This window comes from Mauremys reevesii, linkage group 4 (genome assembly GCF_016161935.1).
Source record: "Mauremys reevesii isolate NIE-2019 linkage group 4, ASM1616193v1, whole genome shotgun sequence".
NCBI lineage: Eukaryota > Metazoa > Chordata > Testudines > Geoemydidae > Mauremys > Mauremys reevesii.
The window spans coordinates 26,682,365-26,707,970 of NC_052626.1; the positions used below are offsets into that span (position 1 = coordinate 26,682,365).

General features: G+C 41.7%; 1 protein-coding gene across 2 annotated transcripts in view; it reads right to left on the reverse strand.

Annotated features, from left to right (window-relative positions):
- PAPOLA (poly(A) polymerase alpha) overlaps positions 1-24,969 on the reverse strand; it is an 85,051-nt gene extending 60,082 nt beyond the window's left edge. The window contains exon 1 of one of the 2 annotated variants that reach the window (XM_039535221.1): positions 24,436-24,969. In XM_039535221.1, the coding sequence (XP_039391155.1) occupies positions 24,436-24,443 (8 nt within the window). In that variant the 5' untranslated portion in view covers positions 24,444-24,969. The remainder of the gene's footprint in view (positions 1-24,435) is intronic. The other variant, XM_039535220.1, reaches the window with a different exon arrangement.
- Positions 24,970-25,606: the final 637 nt, after the last annotated feature.

Genomic DNA, 25,606 nt, shown 5'->3' on the forward strand with positions numbered 1-25,606 from the left:
ATAACATGCTTGTTAACAGCAAATAAATATTTAGAGGTGAGAAATAACAGACCTCAACCCTACTGTCCCTCTGCAAATTTGTGTACGCAGAGTCAATCCCTTACCTCTCTCTAAAAGTGCAAAGTTTCAAAAAGTTCAACGAACAGAAGATTGTTGGGGGCGGAATATCTGGACAAGGAGAAGTCGTCTGGAGATAAATGTGAGAAGGGAGGGACAGGTAGTAGAAACAAAAGTGAAACTTTTTGAGCAGCATATTCCAGACGTCTTGAGGTCCGAGTGTAGCCTTCATTGATTTGAGATCTACCATACTATTCTCTCACTAGAAGGGAAAACCTGAAATTGCAGCAGTTTGGGAATAAGAGATCCAGTTTGGGAATAAGAATCATTCAAGAAAATATCTGTTTGCTGATGATGTTTTAAAGAAAGTCACACAGTGAACTGGTGGAAGTCACTTAAACACTTGGATTCAGAGACTGTTGAAGTGATAATCTCACTTTTAACCAGGGCTTTTGGAGCCATGCTCTGGCTCCACTCTAGCTCCAGGCTCTGCTCCAAAGCCCTGCTTTTAACAGCAGTAGCTTCTTCTGCCAGTGTAGAGAGAATATTTTCTTCCTTTGGATTAATTCACTCCAAACTGAGAAATAGTTTGGGACCTGGAAAAGCAGGAAAGCTTGGTTTTCTTTTCCAGATTATGAACAAACAGGAAAATGGAGGTGAAGATGACTGATTTAGCTGCAGAAGCCAATATTTTAAGTTTCTCATGTTGACCTGGCTGACAGTCTATTTTAATTTTTGTGTGTTTTTTTAATATTTCATTTAACTATTTTAAACAATTTTAACAAAAACAAATCTGATTTTAAAAAACTTGAATGATTAACTAAATAAAAAAGTTAATATGCTTGTTTTGTTAAAATATTTTATGTTTTCTGTTGAAGAAAAAAATCCAGAATACATAATGTTGTTGTTTTAGTTAAATAAAACAATTTAAATGTCTGTCTGGTGATGTTCTCTTCCTAATACAGAATGGCAAAAAAATCCTCCAAATATTAATGATTAACCTGTTGAATTGGAGATATTTAAGTGGTTGGACTTGAACTATCTGCTTCATTTACCTTTGGTTATTTCATTCACCAATCATTCATTTCCTGATACAGCTGCAAAACTAATCTGAAAAGTTTTCAAAATAAAATCACTGTTTAAAAATATATAGTGTGTACCTTCTAAAAATGAAACCTACAGCTATCTCTGAGTTGTGAAGAATATGTATTAAGGTTATAACAACCAGCAAGAATGCACTTTTAGGTAGAAATCCATGATTAAATTGAGTCTTCCTGACTAGTTACTTAAATCATGATTTAAATCAAATCCACCCTGATGAGCAAGACAAACAGCAGGTCAACAGCAGACTACAGACTTATTTAGAAGCCACAAAAGTTGACAGGCTACAAGAGGTAAACTAATATTTTTGTTAAGTATTTAGCCATCAAATTTCTCTAGATCTAATTAACTTCTTCTGGCTTATATTACAACAAAATTGACAGCATCCACTCAAGTTAAGTTGCAATATGTTTTCCCTTGCAGCCCAGCCCTCGCGTTCCCTCCTTTTCCAATTGCTCATAACTTGAGAAATGAATGTTTGCACTGAAAGTTTTCCATGGTTCATTTCAGCACAAGTTAATTTTTGAAACAGTAAGCTATGTTTGAGAATTGTTGTTATAAAGGTAGAACTCAAACAGCTTCATCAAATGTTTCACACATGCATAACCAGACAATAACCACAAGTTTGATCAAAATTGATTTGTAGGGATCTCACTGAAATCTAAGAAGTCCACCCTGAAGGAAACTGTTTGTGGATTTGAAATTATGAGCATTGAAAGTTTACTCACATATGCATATAGAATTTTCAAATAGGACTATTTGCTTCGTCTACAGTTTCAAACAAGGATTTTCAATCTACGCCACCACGCACAACCCTACAACCAGCCAAAAGTTTTTGCTGCCACTTAAAATATCCCTTTGTGATAACATTCCAAAATCATTTGCAGCCACAATTTCTAATTTTATAAATATAAAATAAGTTTAAAAAAAATAAGTATTGATAGGTTGGAGGACGAGGAGAACAAAGAACAAACAGCGGTGCATGCAGGCGAAAAGGAGGCATGAAGAATTATAACAGGGGCTAGAAACAGTAGCAGGAAAAAAGCCTGAGTCTGCTTGGAGTGGGTACTGTTAGCAGAGGACCTCCACACACAAAAGTCCTCTCCTAAATCATCATCTTTACCAGATGACTCGAGGATAGCTAATGCAACACCTATTTTTAAAAAATGTTGCAAAGGCGATCCTGGCAGCTACAGGCCACTAAGACTAACTTCAGTACCAGGCAAATTTGTTGAACCTATAGTAAAGAACAGAATTATCAGACACAGAGGAGCATCTTACATTGGGGAAGAGTCAACACAGCTTTTGTAAAGGGAAATCATGCCTCACCAATCTATTAGAATTATTTGAGGGATTCAACAAGCCTTTGGAAAAGGATGATCCAGCTAAAATAGCATACTTGAACTTTCAGAAAGCTTTGACAAGGTTACACACCAAAAATCTCTTTAGCAAAGTAATCAGTCATGGGCTAAGAGACGGTCCTCTCATGGATCAGTAACTGGTTATAAGATAAGAAACAAATAGTAGGAATAAACCATTAGTTTTCACAATGGAAAGTAGGAATACTGTAGCACGATTCCCACAAGGATCTGTACTGGGACTAGGACTGTCCAACATATTCATAAATGACCTGGAAAAGGGGGGTAAAGAGTGAGGTAGCAAAGTTTGCAGACAATACAAAATTACTCAAGAGAGTTAAGTCCAAAGCTGACGGAGAAGAGTTACACAAACCAATCTCATGAAACTGGGTGACCAGATAACAAAAAAATTACAGATGAAATTCAGTGTTGATAAGAGTAAAGTAACTCAAATTGGAAAACATATATACACACACATATATATACACACACACATATATATATATATACACACACACACACACACACAATCATGGGGTCTAAATTAGCCGTTACCAGACACGAAAGAAGTCTTGGAATAATCAAGGATAGTTGTCAGAAAACAACTACTCAATGTGCAGCAGCAATCAAGAAAACTAACAATGTTAGGAACCATTAGAAAAGGGAGAGAAAAATATGACAAAATATCATAATACCACTACATAAATCCCTGGTAGTCCCACATCTTGAATACTGTGTGCAGTTCTGGCTGCCCCATCCCAAAAATGTATTAAAATTGAAAAAGGTACAGAGAAGGGCAACAAAAATGATTAGGGGTATGGAACAGCTTCCATATGAGAAGAGATTAAAAAGACTGGGATTGTTCAACTTAAAAAAAAGAGCATATGATAGGGGTCCATAAAATCATGAATGTGTGGAGAAAGTGAAGAGAGAAGTGTTATTTACCCCTTCTCATAACACAAGAATCAGGGGTCACCCAACGAAATTAATAGGCAGCAGGTTTAAAACAAACAAAAAGGATGTGCTACTTCATACAATGCAGTCAGTTTGTGGACCTCGTTGCCAGAAGATTATTTGAAGACCAAAAATGTAATGGGGTTCAAAAAAGAATTAAGTTCATAGAGGATAAATCCATTGATGGCCATTAGCCATGGTAGTCAGAGACTCAACCCATGCTTTAGGTGTCCCTAAACCTCTGAACTGCCAGGACCTGGAAGTGGACAATAGGGGATGTATCACTCCATAATCCCCTTGTTCTGTTCATTCCCTCTGAAGCATCTGGCACTGGCCACTGTCAGACAAAATATTGGGCTACGTGCACCACTGGTCTCATTCTTATGTTGTCGTAGTGATGCAGGCAGGAGTCCCACTGCTGTTGGTCTTCAGATTGGCTGCAGCATCCCTGCTTCTCAGCTCCCTGCTCCCTTTTTCAGGTAGGCTGGAGACCAGTCCAAGAGGCAGGAAACCTTAGTCACTATGACAGTAAAGGGCTCTCTGTGTAGCAGTCCTCATGCAACCCCACTGTGGAGTTAGCATAACTGACTGTTAATGAGAAATTGCCAGCATTGAGAAGGGCAGCATAAATTGTTTTACTTGGCGTTTGTGGGTGGGAGAAGTAGCCTTAATTGGAAGCTCCAAGTTCAAACTCAGAGGAGATCAGGATCTTTAGTCACAAGAGGTACCTGACAAGCAAGGGGCATGTGATTTGGTGAAACTGGCAAAGTTTTGCTGATAATTAGATTTATTGCCTGGACTAGTAAGTACTGGGTACGTTTTTCAAGCTTAGTATTTGATCTACAGACTAATGGTGCATTTAGGCTCTGATGCAGAGAATGGCTTAGCAGTCTGCTCATCAGATCTGGCATCAGATGCTCACTGAAGTCAAGGTTAAAGTCTTGTAGGCAAGAATGGCTCTGGCCTTCATTCTTAAATTATATAAATTTGAGTTCCATGCAGTTTCTTGCATGAATTTTATTATTTTCCCCACAAGACATTTAAAAAAAAAGTAAAGCCCTGTCCTTTCTGTATGGACAGGGAAGAGCCTATCATGCATTTTGGAAGAACAGGAACCTGCTCCAGGGGTACCGTACAATCCCCCAGCTCTCCACAACTGTTACATCTGATGTTCTAGTTAGCTGCTTTCCTCCACTGCAGAAACTGGTGCATAAACATCAAATATTACAATATATTGTTCTTATCTGGGACACATTTAATCAGGAGAACTTTAGTGGGACATCTCCCAGGAAACTGTCCTAGCCTAATTACCTTTTACTATCATGACTTGTCTTAGTTGGGACAGTATTAGTAACAGTAAACTTTCAGCAATAAGTTTAATCCAAATCGTAATTAATTTCAGGGCATGCTGAAAGACCCTCCTCTTCAGTAAAACATTTCTACCATAACTGGCAAGATGATTAATACTCTGCAAGCAGTCTCTCGCAGGAGCATAGCAGGAGCAGAAAACTCAGTGTTCACTAGGGATTTTCACCATGCTGATTTAGTTTATAGGAAATGTTTAAATACTATGACAATAAATACTAAAGAAAACCCTATGGCCTTGCCTCCACTAGAGAAGTCAACAGTTTGTAAGTGATCTGCTACTAAATTCATGTAAACGCAAAAAGCTCAGTTTGTCCACACTAAACATGCTGAATTAATTTTAAGAATTTTTGCATGTCTACCCTGCATCAACAGGAGCGCTACTCTAAACAATCTCAGGCTATGTCTACACTAGAGAGCTGTACCAATGCAGCTGCACTGCTGTAAAATTTCTCATGTAGCTGCTCTATGCCAATGGCAGAGAGCTCTCCTGCCAACACAGCTGTGCACACTAGAGATTATGCCCGCATAACTTGTGTCGCTAAAGGGGTGGAATATTTACACCCGAACAACATAAATTTTGCTGACATAAGTGGAAGGTAAACATAGCCTCAGTCACAATTTCCTCTAGGTACCTATGCCACAGTTCCCAGCAGAGCTTCCAGAAGCAGTGAATTCCAAGAGATTTCAGAAGGCTGAAGGTGAACTGTAGGGCTGTAATGGAAGAACTAGTTGAACCATACCAACAATTCTGTCCCCTCAATTAGATCAAAATATTTCAGGCTGAAATTTAGGCTATTCCAAATGATATTTACCATTTTTACAAGCCACTTGGAGCACTTTTGTGTTAAGTCATTTTAGGAAAAACAAATGGTACACTACATGACTATAGAGGCACATCTGTGCCACAGCAGCATTTCAAGTGTAGACAAGCCCCTACTATTCCCATACTATTCCCACACAGGCTTAAGGGGTATGCCTTCCTGAGTTTTTGTGGTTCACAAGCTGTCAAGACAAACAGATCCAGAATTTTACTAGCTTCAACAGCAATTATTAGTTTATTGAAAAAATCTCATAAAATACAACAAATGTAAATGCAATATTAATGTTGAGAAATGAAACACCAAATGTCAAGAAACACAGAATCATGGCTAAAAGCTAAGACGACTTGACAAAAATTGGTTTGTGTTGCATTTTCCTTCTTTATGATGTAAAATGGTCATCCCTCTTCATTGTACTCCCCGTGTATATACATGTTCTTGATGTGGTTAAAAACCCAAGCAGAACATCAACTCTGGTTTTCCCTGGTTCTCCTCATAAAATCTTTGAATTTTTTTTCCCTTGGGAGAGGGGTTGAGGGGGGTAGAGGGAAAAGAGGTGGGAGCATGTGTTTCAGAGTTAGTTCTCTGATTGATGGGGCAGTATATCCTTCATCCAACATATTAGCCACTGAAGTTATGCATTAACAAAAAGCAAGAGTTTTAAACAGTGACTAAAACTCCCTTCTCAACTTTCACTCTTCTCAACTGTGATGTCACCATTTTACTAGTGCTAGTCATTGTAAAGTCTTCCAGACTAGACAAAGCATGCCTACTTAAAGGTTTTTGTTTTTTTAAAGCCTTCATTATACGTCATATAGCAAAAAAAGGTAAATTTTTTATTTTGCCCACCACCTCAACTTTGTTTTGTCTAAATTTGGTCTCTAATAAAAGATGTCTCTGACCCTTTTTTGAGGAGGTGGGGGCGGGGGGGAGGGGAATGGAGGAGAGGGGTAAGTTACAGCACAGAACAATTTTTGGACCTGATTTGAATGTCTGAAGACAGCAAGTTGAAAAATTCATTCAATTTACAGCCATAACTATTGTGGTTTACACTACTGGGCCATATAATTGTAAAATACCTTTAAAACTATTGAATTTTTTTTTTAAACTTGGCTTGATTTTTAGGGCTCAGTACAATCAAACCAAGTTGAATATTCTGTACATAAAGCTGCATATGAAATTCTAGGCTGCATTATATTGACAGTAGTATGACTGAGGGTATGTGTACACTGGCACTACATCAGCTGGCACACTGGCACTATATCTGTCATGCAGGGGTGTTATACCTTCCTTCCCATCACTCTCCCCCAAAAGATAAAAGCTTTACCAACGAAAAGTGCCGGTCCACAGGCATGTTCTCCTGCGAACAAACAGCAGCTACACTGTGCGGCTTTTAGCTGCACGGCTGTAGCGGCACAGCCACGTCGCTAAAAGCTGCATAGTGTAGCCATAGCCTGAGAAAGATCTCTCTCTTCAAAAGCAATGTCACAAAGCTGGTGGATCAGAGTATCTGTCCCCATCTATATGCATACTGCTATGTTGTACAAAAAAAATAGTTACACTAATAGTTACCATTGTTACAAAACTGTAATAAATTTTGTACAAAATATGTAATGTGAGGTATCTATGGAAAAAGTTGTGATTTTCCAAGTATGATTATTACCTTGTTTATATGCATGCATCTTTGTATCTGTTATGAATATTAGCTATGTACTTGTATCTTTTAAACATGTGTTGTATTCCTGGGTGACCTCCCCCAGCCAGATTTCCATCAGGATTAGTCAGCTGTGTGTTCAGGGCCCATTAAGGATACTTAACTCTCACAATGGGCCACAGAAGAAACACCTCCAACCCAGATACTATAGAACCTCAAAGTTAGGAACACCAGAGTGACGAACTCACCAGTCAACCGCATATCTCATTTGGAACTGGAAAGTACACAATCAGGCAGCAGCAAAGACCAAAATAAAAAAAAGCAAATACAGTACAGTACTATTAAACACAAACTATTAAAAACAAAAAACAAAATAAAGAAACAAAAAAGGAGTACCATTCTTCTACTAAGTAAAGTTTCAAACCTGTATCAAGTCAATGTTCAGTTGTAAACTTCTGAAAGAGCAACCATAACTTCGTTCAGAGTTACCTTCCTTAACTCTAAGGGCTAGTCTACACTGGCAACATAATAACGTGGCTTGTGTAGTCGTGGCAGAGTGCTAGGAGAAAGCTCTCCTAGCGTTGGTGCGCTATCTATACCGGCGCTTTACAGCGCTAAACCTGCTGTGCTCAAGGGGGTGTTTTTTCACACCCGTAAGCGAGAAAGTTGCAGCGCTGTAAAGTGCTAGTGTAGACAAGCCCTAAGATTCTACTGTAACCCTCCTCATGTGATGTGGATGTGTGACCTCGGACTCCATTTTCATCAGTAACTGTCCATACACACCGACTGTGAACTTTGTTTGGGACAGTAAATTTCCATACATGTGGGAAATGATATAAAAGATACCTGAGACATCTCCATTTTGCCTCATTCCTGCTCTAATGCTCTGGACTGCAGATTTACAACTAAAAGGAGTATTTTAACTATGGACCGAGGACTTTCCAATCTTTAGGAAGTTACCAGAGACACTTTTGCAAGCTAGCAGTCTATATCACTGTTATAAACCTGATCTAATCATTTGTATGTTTATGATCTATTAATCATTTATATCTCTATTCTTTTCTTAAAGAATCTTTAGTTTACTTATGATTGGCTGACGGCGTGATATTTGGGTAAGATCTGAAATATATATTGACCTGGGGGTAAGTGTCCGATCCTTTGGAATTAGTAGAATCTCAATATGGTGAACTGAATTTTCAGTAACTTCTCATGACAGACTTGTTTGTCTGGATGGGAGCCAAGTGCTGGAATGCCTAAAGGGGACTGAGTTAGGGCTTGTCTACACTGGCACTTTACAGCGCTGCACCTTTCTTGCTCAGGGGTGTGAAAAAACACCCCCGAGTGCAGCAAGTTTCAGCGCTGTAATGTGTCAGTGTAGAAAGTGCCCCAGCGCTAGGAGCTACGCCACATAAGCCCTGTTAAAGCGCTGCCATGGCAGTGCTTTAACATTGCCAGTGTAGACTGGCTCTTGGGCTTCCTGTTAACCAGTGTGGTGCTACAGAAGCTCTTTTGCTACTAGTTTGGTGAATCTAATCATAGAATAAACCACCAATTTTGGGGGACTGTCTTCCCTGTTTTTCACAGTCTGCCCTGAGGTGGCACTCTCAGTGTGGTCCATCCCAGGCACCCCGGCACAGTACCAGTAGATCTTGGATTTAAAGGAAAAGCCATAATAAGTAGTGCCATGTCTCCCCACAAGCCCAGTGAAAAAGCTGCAGAGTGGAAAGAAATGAAGCTTCTTGTATATCTTATTTTATAGCTCCAGGAAGTGCTATCAAAGTAATAATGGAAATACATGTACAGGGTTCCCACCATAAAGAGCATGCAGCCCAGCTTTCAGGATCAGTCCTATATTGATTATTTTCCATAGAGTATTAAACATGTATAAAGGCTTAAGGGTTCATTTTAACCATTACACTACTGAGTGTCATCCATATAAATGCACTTGCTCTGAAAAGGGAACTTCTGATGGAACTTCTGTGCAAATCAAACATTAGGCATATTACCTATTTTCTAGTCTTCATTATTTTCAAGCAACCGAAACACTGAAGCCTTATTACATATCATGCTTCAACTGATAATAAGCACAGTATGTACTTGGTCCACCCTCAGCGCAGGGAGCTGGACTTGACCACCTCTCAAGGTACCTTCCACCCCAAAATTTCTATGATTTTATTAACAAATTCTGCCACTGAACTCTACTCAAGCAGCCCTAAGTTCCACTCTCACGCCCAATCATAATGAAGTTAAATAAAAGCTAGTGTTAGCACAACAGCTCAAATGACTGCAACCAGAAATTTGTTAAAACTAGGGCTGTCAATCACAGTTAACTCAAAAAAATTAATCGCAATTAAAATTAAATCGCCATTAATCCCAGTTTTAATCACACTGTTAAACAGAATACCAATTGAACTTTAATAAATATTTTTGGATGTTCTTCTACATTTTCAAATATATTATTTCATTTTACAACACAGAATACAAAGTATACAGTGCTCACTTTGTATTATTTTTATTACAAATATTTGCACTGTAAAAATGATAAAAAGAAATAGCATTTTTCAGCTCATCTCACATAAGTACTGTATTGCAATCTCTTTATCTTGCAAGCAACTTACAAATGTAGATTTTTTTCCAGTTACATAACTGCACTAAAAAAGAAAACATTGTAAAACTTTAGAGCCTACAAGTCCACTCAGTCATACTTCTTGTTCAGCCAATTGCTCAAACAAGTTTGTTTGCATTTGCAGGAGATAATGCTGCCCGCTTCTCCTTCACAAAGTCACCTGAAAGTGAGAACAGGCGTTCACATGGGACTTTTGTAGCCGGCATTTTAAGGTATTTACATGCCAGATATGCTAAACATTCATATGTCCCTTCATGCTTCGGCCACCATTCCAGAGGACTATGCTGATGATGCTCGTTAAAAAAATAATGCATTGATTAAATTTGTGAATGAACTCCTGGGAGGAGAACTGTAGGTCGACTGTTATACCCACATTCTGCCATATATTTCATGTTATAGTAGTTTTGGATGATGACTCAGCATATGTTGTTCATTTTAAGACCACTTTCGCTGTAGATTTGACAAAACACAAAGAAAGTACCAATGTGAGATTTCTAAAGATAGCTTCACCTAAACCTAACCCAAGGTTTAAGAATCTGAAGTGCCTTCCAAAATCTGAGGGGGACAAGGTGTGGAGCATGCTTTCAGAAGTCTTAAAAGAGCAACACTCAGGGTATGTCTACACTTACCATTTAAAGTGCAAAAAGCCCCTTTTTTGCGCTAAAACCATGGGAGCATCTACACTTGTTCATGACTCAGAAGTTTCACTGCAAAAAGAAAACCACCTTCACAAGAAGCATACAGCTCTTACCACTGTTCTTTTTGCGCTGCTGTGAAAGTGAAGACACGTTCTAGCAGCGTAAACATCTTTTGGCCTCTGGAGGATATCCCACATTTCCAAAAGCGACCACTCTGTCCAGCATCTCCGCTGCTCTGATGCGCCCACGTCCGCCCCTCCTCCTGTAAGCCCCAGGAAGTTTGAAGCTCCCTTTCCATTTGTTTGTAGATGTGGCAGGGAACGCAGCCAGACATCAGGGTTTTTCAAAAAGATGCCACGGAAGAAACAAGAAAGTAATGGGGCTCCTCAGACATGAAGCAGGGCAGCACGAGGCACTGAGCTGGGACCCAGAATGCCTTCCGCTCACCCCCCTTCCCAAAAGACCTATCCAGAGAGCTGCACTGTGGGACAGCTGCCCTACAGCGCTGCTCTCAGTGATAGAAGTGCTGGTAGTCTAAACACTCTCTTACACCTGAGGAATTGAGTGAGTACACAAACCAGTGCTTTGCTTTCATGGGTTCCCTATCACCGGTGAAACTTACAGCACAAAAACTGTAGACATGCCCTCAGATGCAGAAATTACAGAACCTGAACCACCATGAAAATCAGATTTCTGCTGGCGGCATCTGACTCTGATAATGAAAATGAACATGCGTCATGCGTCGGTTCACACTGCTTTATATTGTTATCGAGCAGAACCCGTCATCAATATGGACGCATGTCCTCCGGAATGGTGGTTGAAGCATGTAGGGACATATGAATCTTTAGTGCATCTGGCATGTAAATATCTTGCGATACCTGCTACAACAGTGCCATTCGAAAGCCTGTTCTCACTTTCAGGTGACATTGTGAACAAGAAGTGTCCAGCATTATCTCCTGCAAATATAAACAAACTTGTTGGAGCGATTGGCTGAACAAGAAGTACAACTGAGTGGACTTGGAGGCTCTAAAATTTTACATTGTTTTATTTTTGAGTGCAGTTATTTTTTTGTACATAATTCTATATTTGTAAGTTCAACTTTCATGATAAAGAGATTGCACTACAGCACTTGTATTAGGTGAATTGAAAAATATTTGAACTGTAAAAAACAAAAGAAATATTATTTGTAATAAAAATAAATATAAAGTGAGCATTGTACACTTTGTATTCTGTTGTAACTGAAATCAGTATATTTGAAAATGTAGAAAACATCCAAAAATATTGAAATAAATGGTATTCTATTATTGTTAAACAGTGTGATTAATCGAGATTAATTTTTTAAATGGCTCATCAGCCCTAGTTAAAACAAAATATTCTCAGGCATATTTGCTCACACCATTAGTCCATCCTTCCATTGGGACTGTTTTCATTCATTGTGTTACATGTATCAACAAGTTTGTAACCTCTCTGGGATAGGGTTCCTCTCTTATTTTATGCTTGTGACATGCCTTCCACTTACAGTGCTACATAAGTAAAAGTAATCCTTTTATGATGAGTACACTGTATTACCTATACAACATTCAGACACATACTAAGAGTAGTGAGATGGCTAAAAGCAAATATCCAATTAAAAACTGTAAAAAACAGGAAACAGAAATCCACATGAGCATCATTTTAATATAGTTAAAATCCTTCTGTTATTAACTCAATGAAAAATGCAATTATTAGCTGACATTCTCTAACAATTCATGTACTTAATGCCTTATTCAATACCCCCGTTTACTAAAAAGTGTGATATTCTTGCTTGCTTGTGTGAGGAATTTCAGGACTCTGTCCACTGATTTTTCATAAAGGCAGCTCAAAAATAGGAGAGACTTCAAGTCGTCTTTTTAAAAAGCCATGCTAATTTAACTAGATAAAATTAACTTTATAAAATTCAAAAAGAAGCTGATTTGTAATTTTAAAATATTTAACAAAAAAGTAAATCTGTAGAGAAAAACACTCAAAGTCCCATGAAAAGGAAAATCCTGTGCAGCCTTAACCATGGAGCTGCTGTCTGCGCCTCCATAATTATAGTAGAACAACAACTCTGCTAAAGTTATGGTGCAGCATCACTTTCTGTTTAAAGGTGGATTATTCATGGTGCCTTAAAACCCACACATTGATGCATAGTCTTGAAATTTGCTGTGCCTCATGATGATAGTGAGCAGAGCTAATGGTCCAAACATCTAAAATACAGCCTCCGCTGTAAAAAAAAACAAACAAAAAACCCCAAAACCAATATTTTACAAAATCATGTATTTTTTTGGCTGCACACCTGAGGCTCCAATTATGGTTCTCATCCTCCCAAAACAGAACTCAATTGCTTTGGATTTATTTAGTGTATGGCACCTGCTACACTTTTGGTGGCCCAAGGTGATATGCTGTGGTTATTGAACCTGAGCTGCATGCATGTGCTGGGAGCTATCCTTAGCAGCTTTCAGAAAAGTTGTCTTGCGCATATTCCTTGCTCTCTGCCTGCATTTAGAGAAGAATTTTTCAAGTGTTCTAAAAACCATATGCAGACTCAGATTTTACTTAAGTACTGCCAAGGAAATTAGCATTAATTGAATAGAGGGAAGAAGAAAGACTCTTGTAAGCAGTTAGAATAACGTAATCATGCTTCTTGAACAAGGGGACTAATGGTGATCAAAGGAAAGCAAGCTGTTGGGTTGGCTGGTCAAACAGTTCCTCATACACAGATCCTCTTAACATGAGCTGCTCATAATATTTTCAAGCCAGGAGGGAGGAAATGGTGTAGCTGGGGATTCGGCGCAGGAGGCCTATCACCTCCACATTCTCCCCTCCCATTTGAAGGGTACGTCTACACTACGGGACTATTCCGAATTTACATAAACCGGTTTTGTAAAACAGATTGTATAAAATCGAGTGCGCGTGGCCACACTAAGCACATTAATTCGGTGGTGTGCGTCCGCGGTCCGAGGCTAGCATCGATTTCTGGAGCGTTGCACTGTGGGTAGCTATTCTGCAGCTATCCCATAGTTCCCGGAGTCTTCCCCGCCCCTTGGAATTCCGGGTTGAGATCCCAGTGCCTGATGGGGCAAAAAACATTGCCGCGGGTGGTTCTGGGTAAATGTCGTCAGTCACTCCTTCCTCCGGGAAAGCAACGGCAAACAATCATTTCGCGCCCTTTTTCCCTGGATTTCCCTGGCAGACACCATAGCATGGCAACCATGCAGCCTGTTTTGCCGTTTGTCACTGTCACCGTATGTGTACTATATGCCGCTGACAGAGGCGATTCAGCAGCGCTACACAGCAGCATTCACTTGCTTTTGCATGAAAGCAGAGATGGTTACCAGCCATTCTGTACCGTCTACCTTGCCATTGTAAACTGGCAATGACGACAGTTACCAGTCCTTCTGTGCTGTACTCTCTGCTGCTGTCATAGGTGCCCCTGGCTGAGATCGGACGGGGGCGCAAAAGCCAAAATTGGGAATGACTTCCTGAGTCAATTCCTCCTTTATGGTATCAAAAAATAGAATCAGTCCTGCCTAGAACATGGGGCAAGTGTACTAGAGATCCAGTGTATCAGAGAACCAGAGAGCACAGCCATTCTGTGTCAGATCCCCCAGGAATGATGAGCTGCATGCCATTCACAGGGGGTGCCCCTGCAACAACTCCACCTGTTGATTCCCTCCTCCCCCAGCCTTCCTGGGCTACCGTTGCAGTGTCCCCCCACTTGCGTGATGAAGTAATAAAGAATGCAGGAATAAGAAACAGTGACTTGTTAGTGAGATAAAATAAGGGGAAGAAGGCAGCCTCCAGCTGCTATGATAATCCAGACAGGACATTAAGCAGTGTGGGGGACAGGAGCCCAGCACCCTGCTATGATAGTCCAGGCAGTACAGAATCTTTTCTTTACACATGAAGGGCGGGGGCTGATGGAGCTCAGCCCCCTGTTGCTATGATGAAGACGGTTAGCAGGCCGTCTACTTATGGGCTGATGATGAGGACAGATACCAGTCCTTCTGTACTATACAATCTGCCACAAGGCTGATGATGAGGATGGGAGCGCAATCCTACTGCACTGCACCCTCTGCCACAAGGCTGATGATGACAATGGATATCAGCCATATTGCACCATCAGCCACCAAGGAGGGGGGGAGAGGATACAGCAGCTCGCTACTGCAGAATTGCGTCTATCAGATAGGGTGACATTTAAAAGAGTCAAGAGAGGATTTTTTCCCCTTTTACTTCTGGGGGTGGGGTAAATTGATGAGCTATGCCCTGAACCACCGCGGACAATGTGTTTGACACTAGAGGCATTTGGAGCTCAGCCAAGAATGCAAATGCTTTTCGGGGACTGCAGGAACTGTGGGATAGCTTGAGTCCGTCCCCGCTCCCTCCCTCCATGAGCGTCCATTTGATTCTTTGGCTTTCCGTTACGCTTATCACGCAGCAGTGCGCTGAGTCCCTGCTATGGCGTCTGTCTGGAGATTTTTTAAAAATGCTTTGGCATTTCGTCTTCTGTATCGGAGCTCAGATAGAACAGATTTGCCTGCCCTTACAGCGATCACATCCATACGGTCCATGCTGGAGTTCTTTTTGGATTTTGATTTCGGACTGCATCGCCACCCGTGCTGATCGGAGCTCCACGCTGGGCAAACAGGAAATATTCAAAAGTTCGTGGGGCTTTTCCTGTCTACCTGGCCACTGCATCAGAGTTCAGATTGCTGTCCAGAGCGGTCAGTGGTGCACTGTGGGATACCACCCGGAGGCCAATACCGTCGATTTGCGGCCACACTAACCCTAATCCGATATGGCAATTCCGATATTAGCGCTACTCCTCTCGTTAGGGAGGAGTACAGAAATCGATTTAAAGAGCCCTTTATATCGATATAAAGGGCCTCAGTGTGGACGGGTGTGGCATTAAATCGGTTTAATGCTCCTAAAACCGGTTTAAATGCGTAGTGTAGACCAGGCCGAAGTCACCACCCCTTCCTCAGCCCCACTCTATTTTTCCTGACTGGGCATTGGGGAAAGATACCTCCCATTCACAGCCACATCCCTCAGGGAAGTGACCACAGAGGGTCTCGCCTCATTCACAGGGTGGGGGAATGAGGCAGCAGTGACTGGGGGAGAGCGAGGACCCTCCCCCCTGTGCGAGCTAGTATCCTGGGGGCTCTGGTTTTCTGGGGAATCCTTGCTCCCTTGTGTGTTAGCTAGGATCTGGAGGGTTATAGACCTTCTCCCTGCATTAGCTGGGATACTAAATGCCCAAAGGAGGAATGATGAGAACACCCTCTGAAATGAATGGAGCAGTTCACATGTCTCAGAGCTATTGTTTCAGGGTGCATTTCCTCCAGTGTGTGTTCCTATTCAGCTGAGAACATCTCACTGAGATGACTAGGTTACTGCACACCTCTCTGGGCCTCTTATGCTTAAGGTTCTGTGAGAGACAAAAAGGCATCCTTTAAAAAGTGGAAGTTAAATCCTAGTCAGGAAAATAGAAAGGAGCATAAACTCTGGCAAATGAAGTGTAAAAATATAATCAGGAAGGCCAACATTTTTTTGAAGAACAGCTAGTCAACACCTCACAAAGTAATAGGAAACAAAAAATTTATATATAAGTACATCAGAATTAGGAAGCCTGCTAAACAAATAGTGGGACCACTGCACAATTGAGATGCTAAAGGAGCACTCAAGGACAATAAGTCCATTGCAGAAAAACTAAATGAATTCTTTGCATTGGTCTTCACGGCTGAAGATATGAGGGAAATTCCCAAACCTGAGCCATTCTTTTTAGGTGACAAATCTGAGGAACTGCCCCAGATTGAGGTGTCGGAGGAGGTTTTGGAACAAATTGATAAACTAAATTGTAGTAAGTCACCAGGACCAGATGGCATCGACCCAAGAATTCTGAAGGAACTCAAATGTGAAATTGCAGGACTACTAAATGTAGTTTGTAACTATCATTTAAATCAGCTTCTGTACCAAATGACTGGAGGATTGCTAATGTGACGCCAATTTTTAAAAAGAGCTCCAGAGGTGATCCTGGCAATTACAGGCCAGTAAGCCTGACTTCAGTACCGGGCAAACTGTTGAAACTATAGTAAATAACAAAACTGTCAAACACATAGATTAACTTAAATTTGTTGGGGAAGAGTCAACATGGTTTTTGTAAAGGGAAATCATGCCTCACCAATCTACTATAATTGTTTGTTTATACTCCCCAACCCCCAAAGATGTGGGCCAAGGGGATACAGTGGATATAGCGTACTTAGATTTTCAGAATGCCTTTGACAAGATCGCTCACCAAAGACTCTTAAGGAAAGTAAGTTGTCATGGAATAAGAGGGAAGGTCCTTGCATGTATTGGTAACTGGTTAAAAAATAGGAAACAGAGGGTAGGAATAACTGGTCAGTTTTCAGAATCGAGAGAGGTAAATAGTGTTGTCCCCCAGGGTCTGTACTGGGACCAGTCCTATTCAACATATTCATAAACTATGTGGAAAAAGGGGTAAACAATGAGGTGGCAAAATTTGCAGATGATACAAAACTACTCAAGATAGTTACTGTATATACTCGATCATGAGCTGGCTCGTTTATAAGCCGACATCCCCACCAGATGGATAAGTAAAAATGGAAAATTTTTATAACCCGTTCATAAGCCAACCCTATAATTCAGGGGTTAGCAAACTTTGGCTCCCGGGCCGTCAGGATAAGCCGCTGGTGGACAGAGATGGTTTGTTTACCTCGAGTGTCCACAGGCATGGAGGTAAACCTAAGTAAACAAAGTGTCCTGGCACGCGAGCTGCTTACCCTGACAGGCCGGGCCAGCAACTGGTGGGGATTTTTTTTTCAGGGGTGGGGGGGAGAGAAGCTGCAAGTCAGGGGAGTAACCCCTGTGACCACCCCCCACATGACCCCACCCCTAGCCCGGGACCTCCACACTCTTACCATACCATCCCTTCCAACTTCATCTGGGGAGGATGGCTCTGACCTGGCTGGAGCTGCTCCGGCTGGCCAGACCAGGCAGAGCGGCCACAGCATGTTCCAGTGGGCTGGGCCAGGTGGCACAGCTGCAGCGTGCTCCGGCAGGTGCGGCTACAGCCGGCTTTGGGGGGGCGGGGCCGAGCAGCATGGCTGCAGCCTGCCAGCCCCGGAGTGGAGGGACTCTGGCCCCGCATCTTCCCTTCTGGCTCTGCTGGCTGTGCTGTCTCTCCTTGCTCCCTCTGTTGGGGGGAGGGTCTGTTTATACCCGTTCATAAGCCAACCCCCTTCTCTGGTGCTGCTCTTTTTTACTAAAAAAATTCAGCTTATGAACGAGTATATACAGTAAGTCCCAAGCAGACTGCGAAGAGCTACAAAAGGATCTCATAAAACTGGGTGACTAGGCAATAAAACGGCAGATGAAATTCAGTGTTGATAAATGCAAAGTAATGCACATTGGAAAACATAATCCCAACTATACATATAAAATGTTGGGGGTCTAAATTAGTTGTTAGCACTCAAGAAAGATCTCGGAGTCATTGTGGACAGTTCTCTAAAAACATCTACTCAATGTGCCACAGCACTCAAAAAAGCGAACAGAACATTGGGAATTATTAAGAAAGGGACAGATAAGACAGAAAACATATCGCCTCTATATAAATCCATGGTATGCCCATATCTCGAATACTGTATGCAGATGTGGTTGCCCCATCTCAAAAAAGATATATCGGAATTGGAAAAGGTTCAGAAAAGGGCAACAAAAATGATTAGGAGTATGGAACAGCTACCATATGAGGAGAGATTAATAAGACTTTTCAGCTTTGAAAAGAGACCACTAAGGGGGAATATGATAGAGACCTATAAAATCATGACAGGTGTGGAGAAAGTAAATAAGGACGTGTTATTTACTCTTTCTCATAACACTTTAAGCGATGCCCCAAAATGCCAACACCACATGTACTACCACTCTATCCTCACAGATACTGCAGAAGACTTTGGGAACAGAGCACATGAGCACTGTAGGACAAAGTCTAACCCTTCTCTTTGTTAAGCCAAATCTTCATGTTTAGGTGAGGTGAAGCAAACAGAAGCTACCTATACGTACCCTGCACTCAAAGAATGACTTATTCCACACAAACAACCTCAGACTTCAGTGTTACCAACCCTTCACACCCTTTCACTGAAGATTCCTTCTGAGACATTACCCTTAACTAAGCCCTGGAGACTACTGTCACATATGCAATCAGGCTACTGACAATCCCGTCAAAAAACACTACCATGTTTGTGCACCCTTACTGATACAAATTTTAAAAATTCAGTTGGGAAGTGAGGCATACTTTATCTCTTGAGGTATACACGCACATGCCAAGATGCTTCAACTTATCCCTCCAACAATCAATACAGCTATACCTAACACAGTGAACACAGCTGGAGTGCATGCAGATAAATGCTGGAATTCAAAGCTGTGGAACACAACACAACAGCACATTCTTTGAGTCTTTCTTCATATCTACTTACTGTAGATTCATAGATTTTAAAGTGACTCCTATATTGAGCCTTGTAATTTGTGATTGACTAAGGCATCTTCCAGTAACATATCCAATCCTGATTTGATGATACCAAATGATGGAAAAACCTACCACTTCCCTTGGTGATTTGCAAACTTTTTCATCACCTTTACTGAACCATTCCCAGTGGCTTTTACCAGCTCCTGGTGGAAGTAGGCAGAATTAAAGTTGCACTGCAGGTGTGGTCATGCCCTAGTTTTCAGATGTTTACATTTAGCCACACTATATTCTGGAATGGTACAAGGCCCCACTGGGCAGCCTTAACACTGCAATAACCAAGTTTTGGGGTATTTATCACCCCCATTACAAGATACCAGGTTGCATTCCTGCTAAGAGCACTGTTATAAGCTCCAGAGCAAAAAAAATCTGTCAAACTTCTAGGGAACTCTGCATGTGTCATCTGAATCAAAATGACAGTATCATATTAGCTTAGAGACAATCACTGGGTTAGTGTCCATATACAAGTGGCAGAGCATTGGAGAATGCTTTCTGTTTGCTAAAAGGTGATAGCTGTAGTAGAACTGAGGTGGATAGAAGCTCTACAAGTCCAACTCATAAATTGGAGTATGCAGCATTAGAAGGACTTAGCAAGAGATACTGCAACAGTATTTTACTTCAGACACACAAGATTATCTTTGGAAAATAAGGACTAGAAACCTGATTTTAAAACATTATGTTCTTCGGAACACTATTTCCCACTTGGCACTGTTACACAGGATTTGAGAATTCCACTTAACATTACCATATTAAAAAGTTACTACAGGACTGAAATTGATATATTAAGAAGGAAAAAAGAAGAAAACTGGTGGGGGGTGGGGGGGGAAGAATCACATTGCTAGTGCAATTGATCTGCACTGTGACTATGGCATAATCCTCAATACAGAGACTAGGAAGATAATGATGAACAACTGATTTTTAAATTTTATTCTTGAGAAATAAAGCTTGCCCATTGAGTTAAGACACTGGAACAGAAACAAGCAACTGCATAAAGACAAAACTGGTAAGTACACTTATTTCTCTCCAGCACACATACATCATTCATAAAACACTGATTTCAGCCCATTCACAAATGCAAAATTCTTCCACACCCAATAAATTCAAACTAGTTTGAATGTGACCTCAACTTACTTATATCATAATTACAAGCTCTTGCATTTTTTTTATTTTTTTTTAAAGTAAAAACCACCACAGAACTATACTTTTTTGTACCTGAGTGGTTTAGAAATTATCTTGTGTTTTAGGTAGCTAGATATTATAGTGACCCAAGTGGCATAAAAACCTTAGATTTCTGGAAATATGAAATGAGGATTAATTAATAAAGTTGAGTTTAAGTACAAATAATTTAATTCCAAAACTCACAACTTGAATCAGGTGAAGTCTGACGCAACCGAAGGGTCAGCCACTGCCCTCAACCCAAAATGGAGCTCACATTGACAGCAAAGAACATGTACATGTGAACAGTATATATTTGCATTTTTATAGCACTCTCAGTAGCTAAGAGTGACCACATAGATGGCCCAATGTAAAATAAAAATAAACAACAACAACAACAACTGGAGATATACTTATCTCCTAGAACTGGAAGGGACCTTGAAAGGTCATTGAGTCCAGCCCCCTGCCTTCACTAGCAGGACTAAGTACTGATTTTTGCCCCAGATCACTACGTGTCCCCCTCAAGGATTGAATTCACAACCCTGGGTTTAGCAGGCCAATGCTCAAACCACTGAGCCATTCCTCCCCCATCTATTTTTCTGTCTTTTTGTCTACTTCTGGTGATTTTATTTATTACAATAAAAACATATTTTTGACAACTTTTTTGATCATGTAAACATTCACAGGCCAACTTATATTATTAAAAGTGAAAGAATTCTACAAATCCAGTTTAATAGCCATTATTCACAGTCCATTCACTCTTTGTATTTCTCATTAAGGATAATAAAAATGAGGCCAACTCGACACCCAGAGATTGCAGCAATTTAAATCAATTTAGAAGCATTTTTATACTGCAATTTCTCTGTGCAGGCCAGCCCTAAGGGAGCCTGTCTCCAGTTTACAGTCAGTTTCAGGTTCTTACTGTCCCAATGTTTCCATTTCAGACAATCCAGAGGCACTCATGTTTGTAAATAGCATTATAATATTTTTTTTAATTGGGGAAACAGCTAACTCTCTTCAGTTTTATAAAAGCTCTCAACAAAATTTAAGTTGAACACATTCCTTTAAACAGCTTTCACCTTCCACCCCAGAAACAGTATCACAAAAGTGATGGATTAAGTGACAGCCATATATCCCTAAAACACAAGTGTTTGTGAGGCTTAATTAAATGCTTATGAGGCTGGATCATCAAATCAAAGAGGCTATATAACTTTCAGCTAATAGTATTGCAAACAGAATCCCAGTTTGTATCTTGGTGTTTGAGAATGCCTTAAAATAAAAATGTGTCAGACTCCTAACATTCTTTATGTTGAGTTTTTGTTGACTGAATTTTGGTTTTTTTAGTATTACACGCTTTTGTATGTTCTCAATTGAAAGAGTGATAATTCTTGGGGCAAAGGAAAGTCTTGTGTCTGGTTGTATAGGGTTTCATGGAATGGAAGCAAAATCCTGATTGGGGTCTCCAGGCGCTATCATGCAAAACTAAAAGAAGATCTACAAGAAGTTCATAGAAAAGTTAGGGTGACTCTACCTACACATGCTGACAAGTAACAGAGGGTAGCTGTGTTTGTTGTTTTTGTGGTTACAGACTAAGAGTCCGGTGGCACCTTAAAGACTAACAGATTTATTTGGGCGTAAGCTTTTGTGGGTAAAAACCTCACTTCAATGCAGAAGTGAGGTTTTTTACCCACAAAAGCTTACGCCCAAATAAATCTGTTAGTCTTTAAGATGCCACCAGACTCCTTGTTGTTTTTCTAAAATGGACTGAGTAGCAGTGACTGAGACAGTGATGTATGTGTGTGTGTAAGAAATCTACTAATGTTAAATGCAAGTAAACATTTTATTTTCCACTTGGCATGAAGGTTAATGCCTATTTGCATTCAACAGGAGGAAAGCATAAGTATCAAGGGGAAAGTAGCATGCTAAGTTTTCAAAATAGTGAGAGATTTTAACTAATGCCACTACTGACCTAAAAGAAGTCAGAGGTACCACTTTATAAATTCAGAGATTAACTAACATTATTGATTGCTTATATTGTACCAGTTTGTTTGGAGTCATGGCTGTCTAATGAATTTTAAATTCCCAGTAATTCCACAGTCATACAAAGCACCAACCACTACAGGGATTTTTAATGAATAAAACTTGTCAGTTTTTTCTAATTAGATAGAGTAGCAAATTCATTTAAGAGATCAACAGTGCAAGTTTTTAAAATTATGATTTGTAAAATTACTAACACTTCCTAAACAAACTATAAAATAATGTATTACAACAGTCCAACTGTACCATGCAATAAATTAAATTCCTTCATTTTCTATTTCAAAAAAGTTCTCAGGATGGAAATCTGTATGACAAGTTCAATCTGGAAAAGACTTTACAATATCAGAGTTAAACCCTATAAATAAAAAAACATGGTAATAACCTAATAATGTATATAATTTCAAATTTGTACTATATGTGAAAGAGTTTGGGACTCACCTACTCACAGGCCTACATGTGCAATGGTGCAACTTTAGAATGGAGCCACAAATGGAAAAGTAGGTACAAAAAGAATTACTCACCTTAATTTCATTTTCTCGAGATATAAAACCCACTATGGAATTATCTACTGTATATGAGACCCATGCTTTTTCGCAGTCTTTTTATAAAAGCCTTGCAAAAAAAATCTTATAATGTACACCTCCAACCAAATATATTCAGCCACTCTTATCACAATGATAGTAATGAAAAACACTGAATATTAACTCAAAAAATGTATATCCACGCCACTCAAATAGTAAAAAAAAAATAGCCTTGGTGTGTTCTGTTTCCTCACTGAACATCCCTTCATTTTTATGCTGTCAAAATCCTAGATGACTTCAAGCTCTGTGGGACATGGATTGTATGTATATTATGTTGTGTTTGTTCATTGTGCACAAGGGCGGGTTCTGGTCTACAACTGGGGCTCTTAGGCACTACCATAATACAAGTAAATAATAAAACTAACATTTGTATAGTGCTTAGCACAGTGGGATCTCCTGACTGGGGTCTTTACATGTTACTACAATCAAATTAATGTCACAGGAATACAGTGTTGCTCTTTTGAAAAAAAACAATCTTGGGATTTAAAAAGACAGTGCATGTTGTTCCTTATTGAAATCTGAATCATGTCTTTCCTCAATACTATCAAAAAAATCTTGTGTAAACCAACATGCCTGATCTTTCAAAAATATTTAATTAGCCACCCATATTGAGGTATCCACTGAATTTAGACAACTGTAATGGGCCTATGCCAAACAAGAACCTTCAAACTACTAAAAGGAAACAAAGGAATGCAAAACTTCATCTGTCTCTTACACTGTCCAATCATTAAGCAAGGCTGCCAAACCTGCTGCAAAGAAAGAGCTACCCAGAGCACCAGTCCTAGTTGTTCCAAAGAACTGTAGCCAAGAGATGCAAAACCCCACTGTTTTTCAGAGCTGGAATGGTGGTGGGAAAAGAGAGAGAAGAGTACGATGGACTACTAGCTACTAGCTTCCACAGGGCAGGGGGCGCTAATGTCATTGGTTTACAGAGTAATCTGAACTGAACAGCCTTTTTCCAGTCTAGTAAAGGGATTAGGGAAACATTTGCAGGACACCGGCTTAGTCCGAAGGAAGCACACATTAGAAATGGAGGTAAAAGGGCAGCCCTTCCACGTGCATCGCTTCTGTGGAAGAGGCTCCCTGAAGGCCGCGCTTACCTCCTCATTGTGTGCGGGGGAGGAAGGCAGGCGTGCGGCCCCCGCCGCGCGGTTGCCTGAGCACGGAGGCCGCGCGGCCCCTCACAGTGGAAAGGAGGCCGGCTACAGGGAGCCCTAGCAGAACGATGTACGGGCTCTTCCAGAGTCTGCCAGGGGGCCGGTGCTGCACGGCTCCTTCAGCCCTCCCATCCTATCATAAGGGGGCTCGGAAAGATCAAAGGCCAAAGGGAGCGAAGCCCGGGAAGCTGCGAATCCGCGGCCCCTCAGGCTGCGGCACCGGAAGAGTCTTGTGGCCTGGGAAAGGGGGAAGCCCGAAGTCCCGCTACGTAGAGGAAGGGCTTGGGGGAGCGAGCCAGCCCCCGAGCTGAAGGAGAAGGCTAAGGGGAAACAAGGCCCAAGCCTTCGAGACACCCTGCCGGGTTCCAACTTACAACGGCATCGTCTCTCCGGCTCCCCCGCTGCCGCCGCCTCTTCTTCGTCCCCCTCCTCCTCCCCCGCTGCCGCCTCCGGACCGGTTACTCGTCCCGCCGGGAAGCGGAAGCCGTGAGCATGATATGGGCCGGAGTAGGGCCCTAGAGGGAGGAGGGAGCTGTTCGCTGGGCCGAGCCGCCGCTGCTGCTGCTGCTGCCGCCGCCGCTTCTCCTTCCTCTTTCCCTCCGGCCTCCTCCTAACATGGCGCCCGGGCGCTACCACAGCAACGTTCTAGAACGGGGGCCTACGCAACGACGCGCCCCCCTCGTACGCACGACACGCAGAGCCGCCGGCGCATGCCCACTACACGCGCGGCTGGCCGGCAACACGGGATTTGTAGTTCTAGGCAAGGAGAGCGGCGGTGGGTTTTGAAAACAAAGTTCTAACGGCCGCCAGGAAGGGGAAGGAGACGCGCACGCGCAGAAGAGGCAGAGAACGCAGCTTTGTGGGCGATTCCGCGGGGGAGCTCCCGGGGAGCCTGTCGTTCTGTTCCCTTTGAGGACAGTGTGGCCCCCGCCCCGCGAGGCAGGGAAGCCCCCTCAGGGAGGAGCCTGTGCTGTTGCGGAGCGGCGCAGTGCCTCCCTGCGTGACGGTGGCCGGGCAGCCTCCCCCTGACCACGGGGCTCGGAGAGCGCTCGGCGTGGAGAGAACGGGCTTCCAGAGAGCCCGTTGCAGGCGAGCTCCCTGGGCCCGGGTGATTGGCAGAGCTGCAGTCAGCTCCGGGTAGCAGAGTCTGTGCCTCGCGCTCCCCCTGCAGCGTGTCGGGATTGACACAACAGCCCGCCTTCCCGCCTCGTAGCACCCGAGGCTGCACACCCACGGGACTCCTCTCCTCTCTGGGGAGTGAGCAGGTGACGCCCTGACGCGACACGCTTTACACATAGGTAAACAAGGCAAAGCCACAGAGGGGGAGTCATTGTCTGATTCAAAACGAGGACTCCGGACAGCCATCCTGCTTCTCATGCCGGTGCTCAGACTACTCGGTTTCTCTTTTTGTACGCCATCCAGAGCAAAGTTTTTATGGTCATGCCGTATGGAAGGCCCACCGCGCATATGTTGCAATGAAGTCCGTTTTTGTACCTTGGAAAGTTGAAGGATTGAGTTCTCTCATTTTTTAAAAAAATTCCCTCC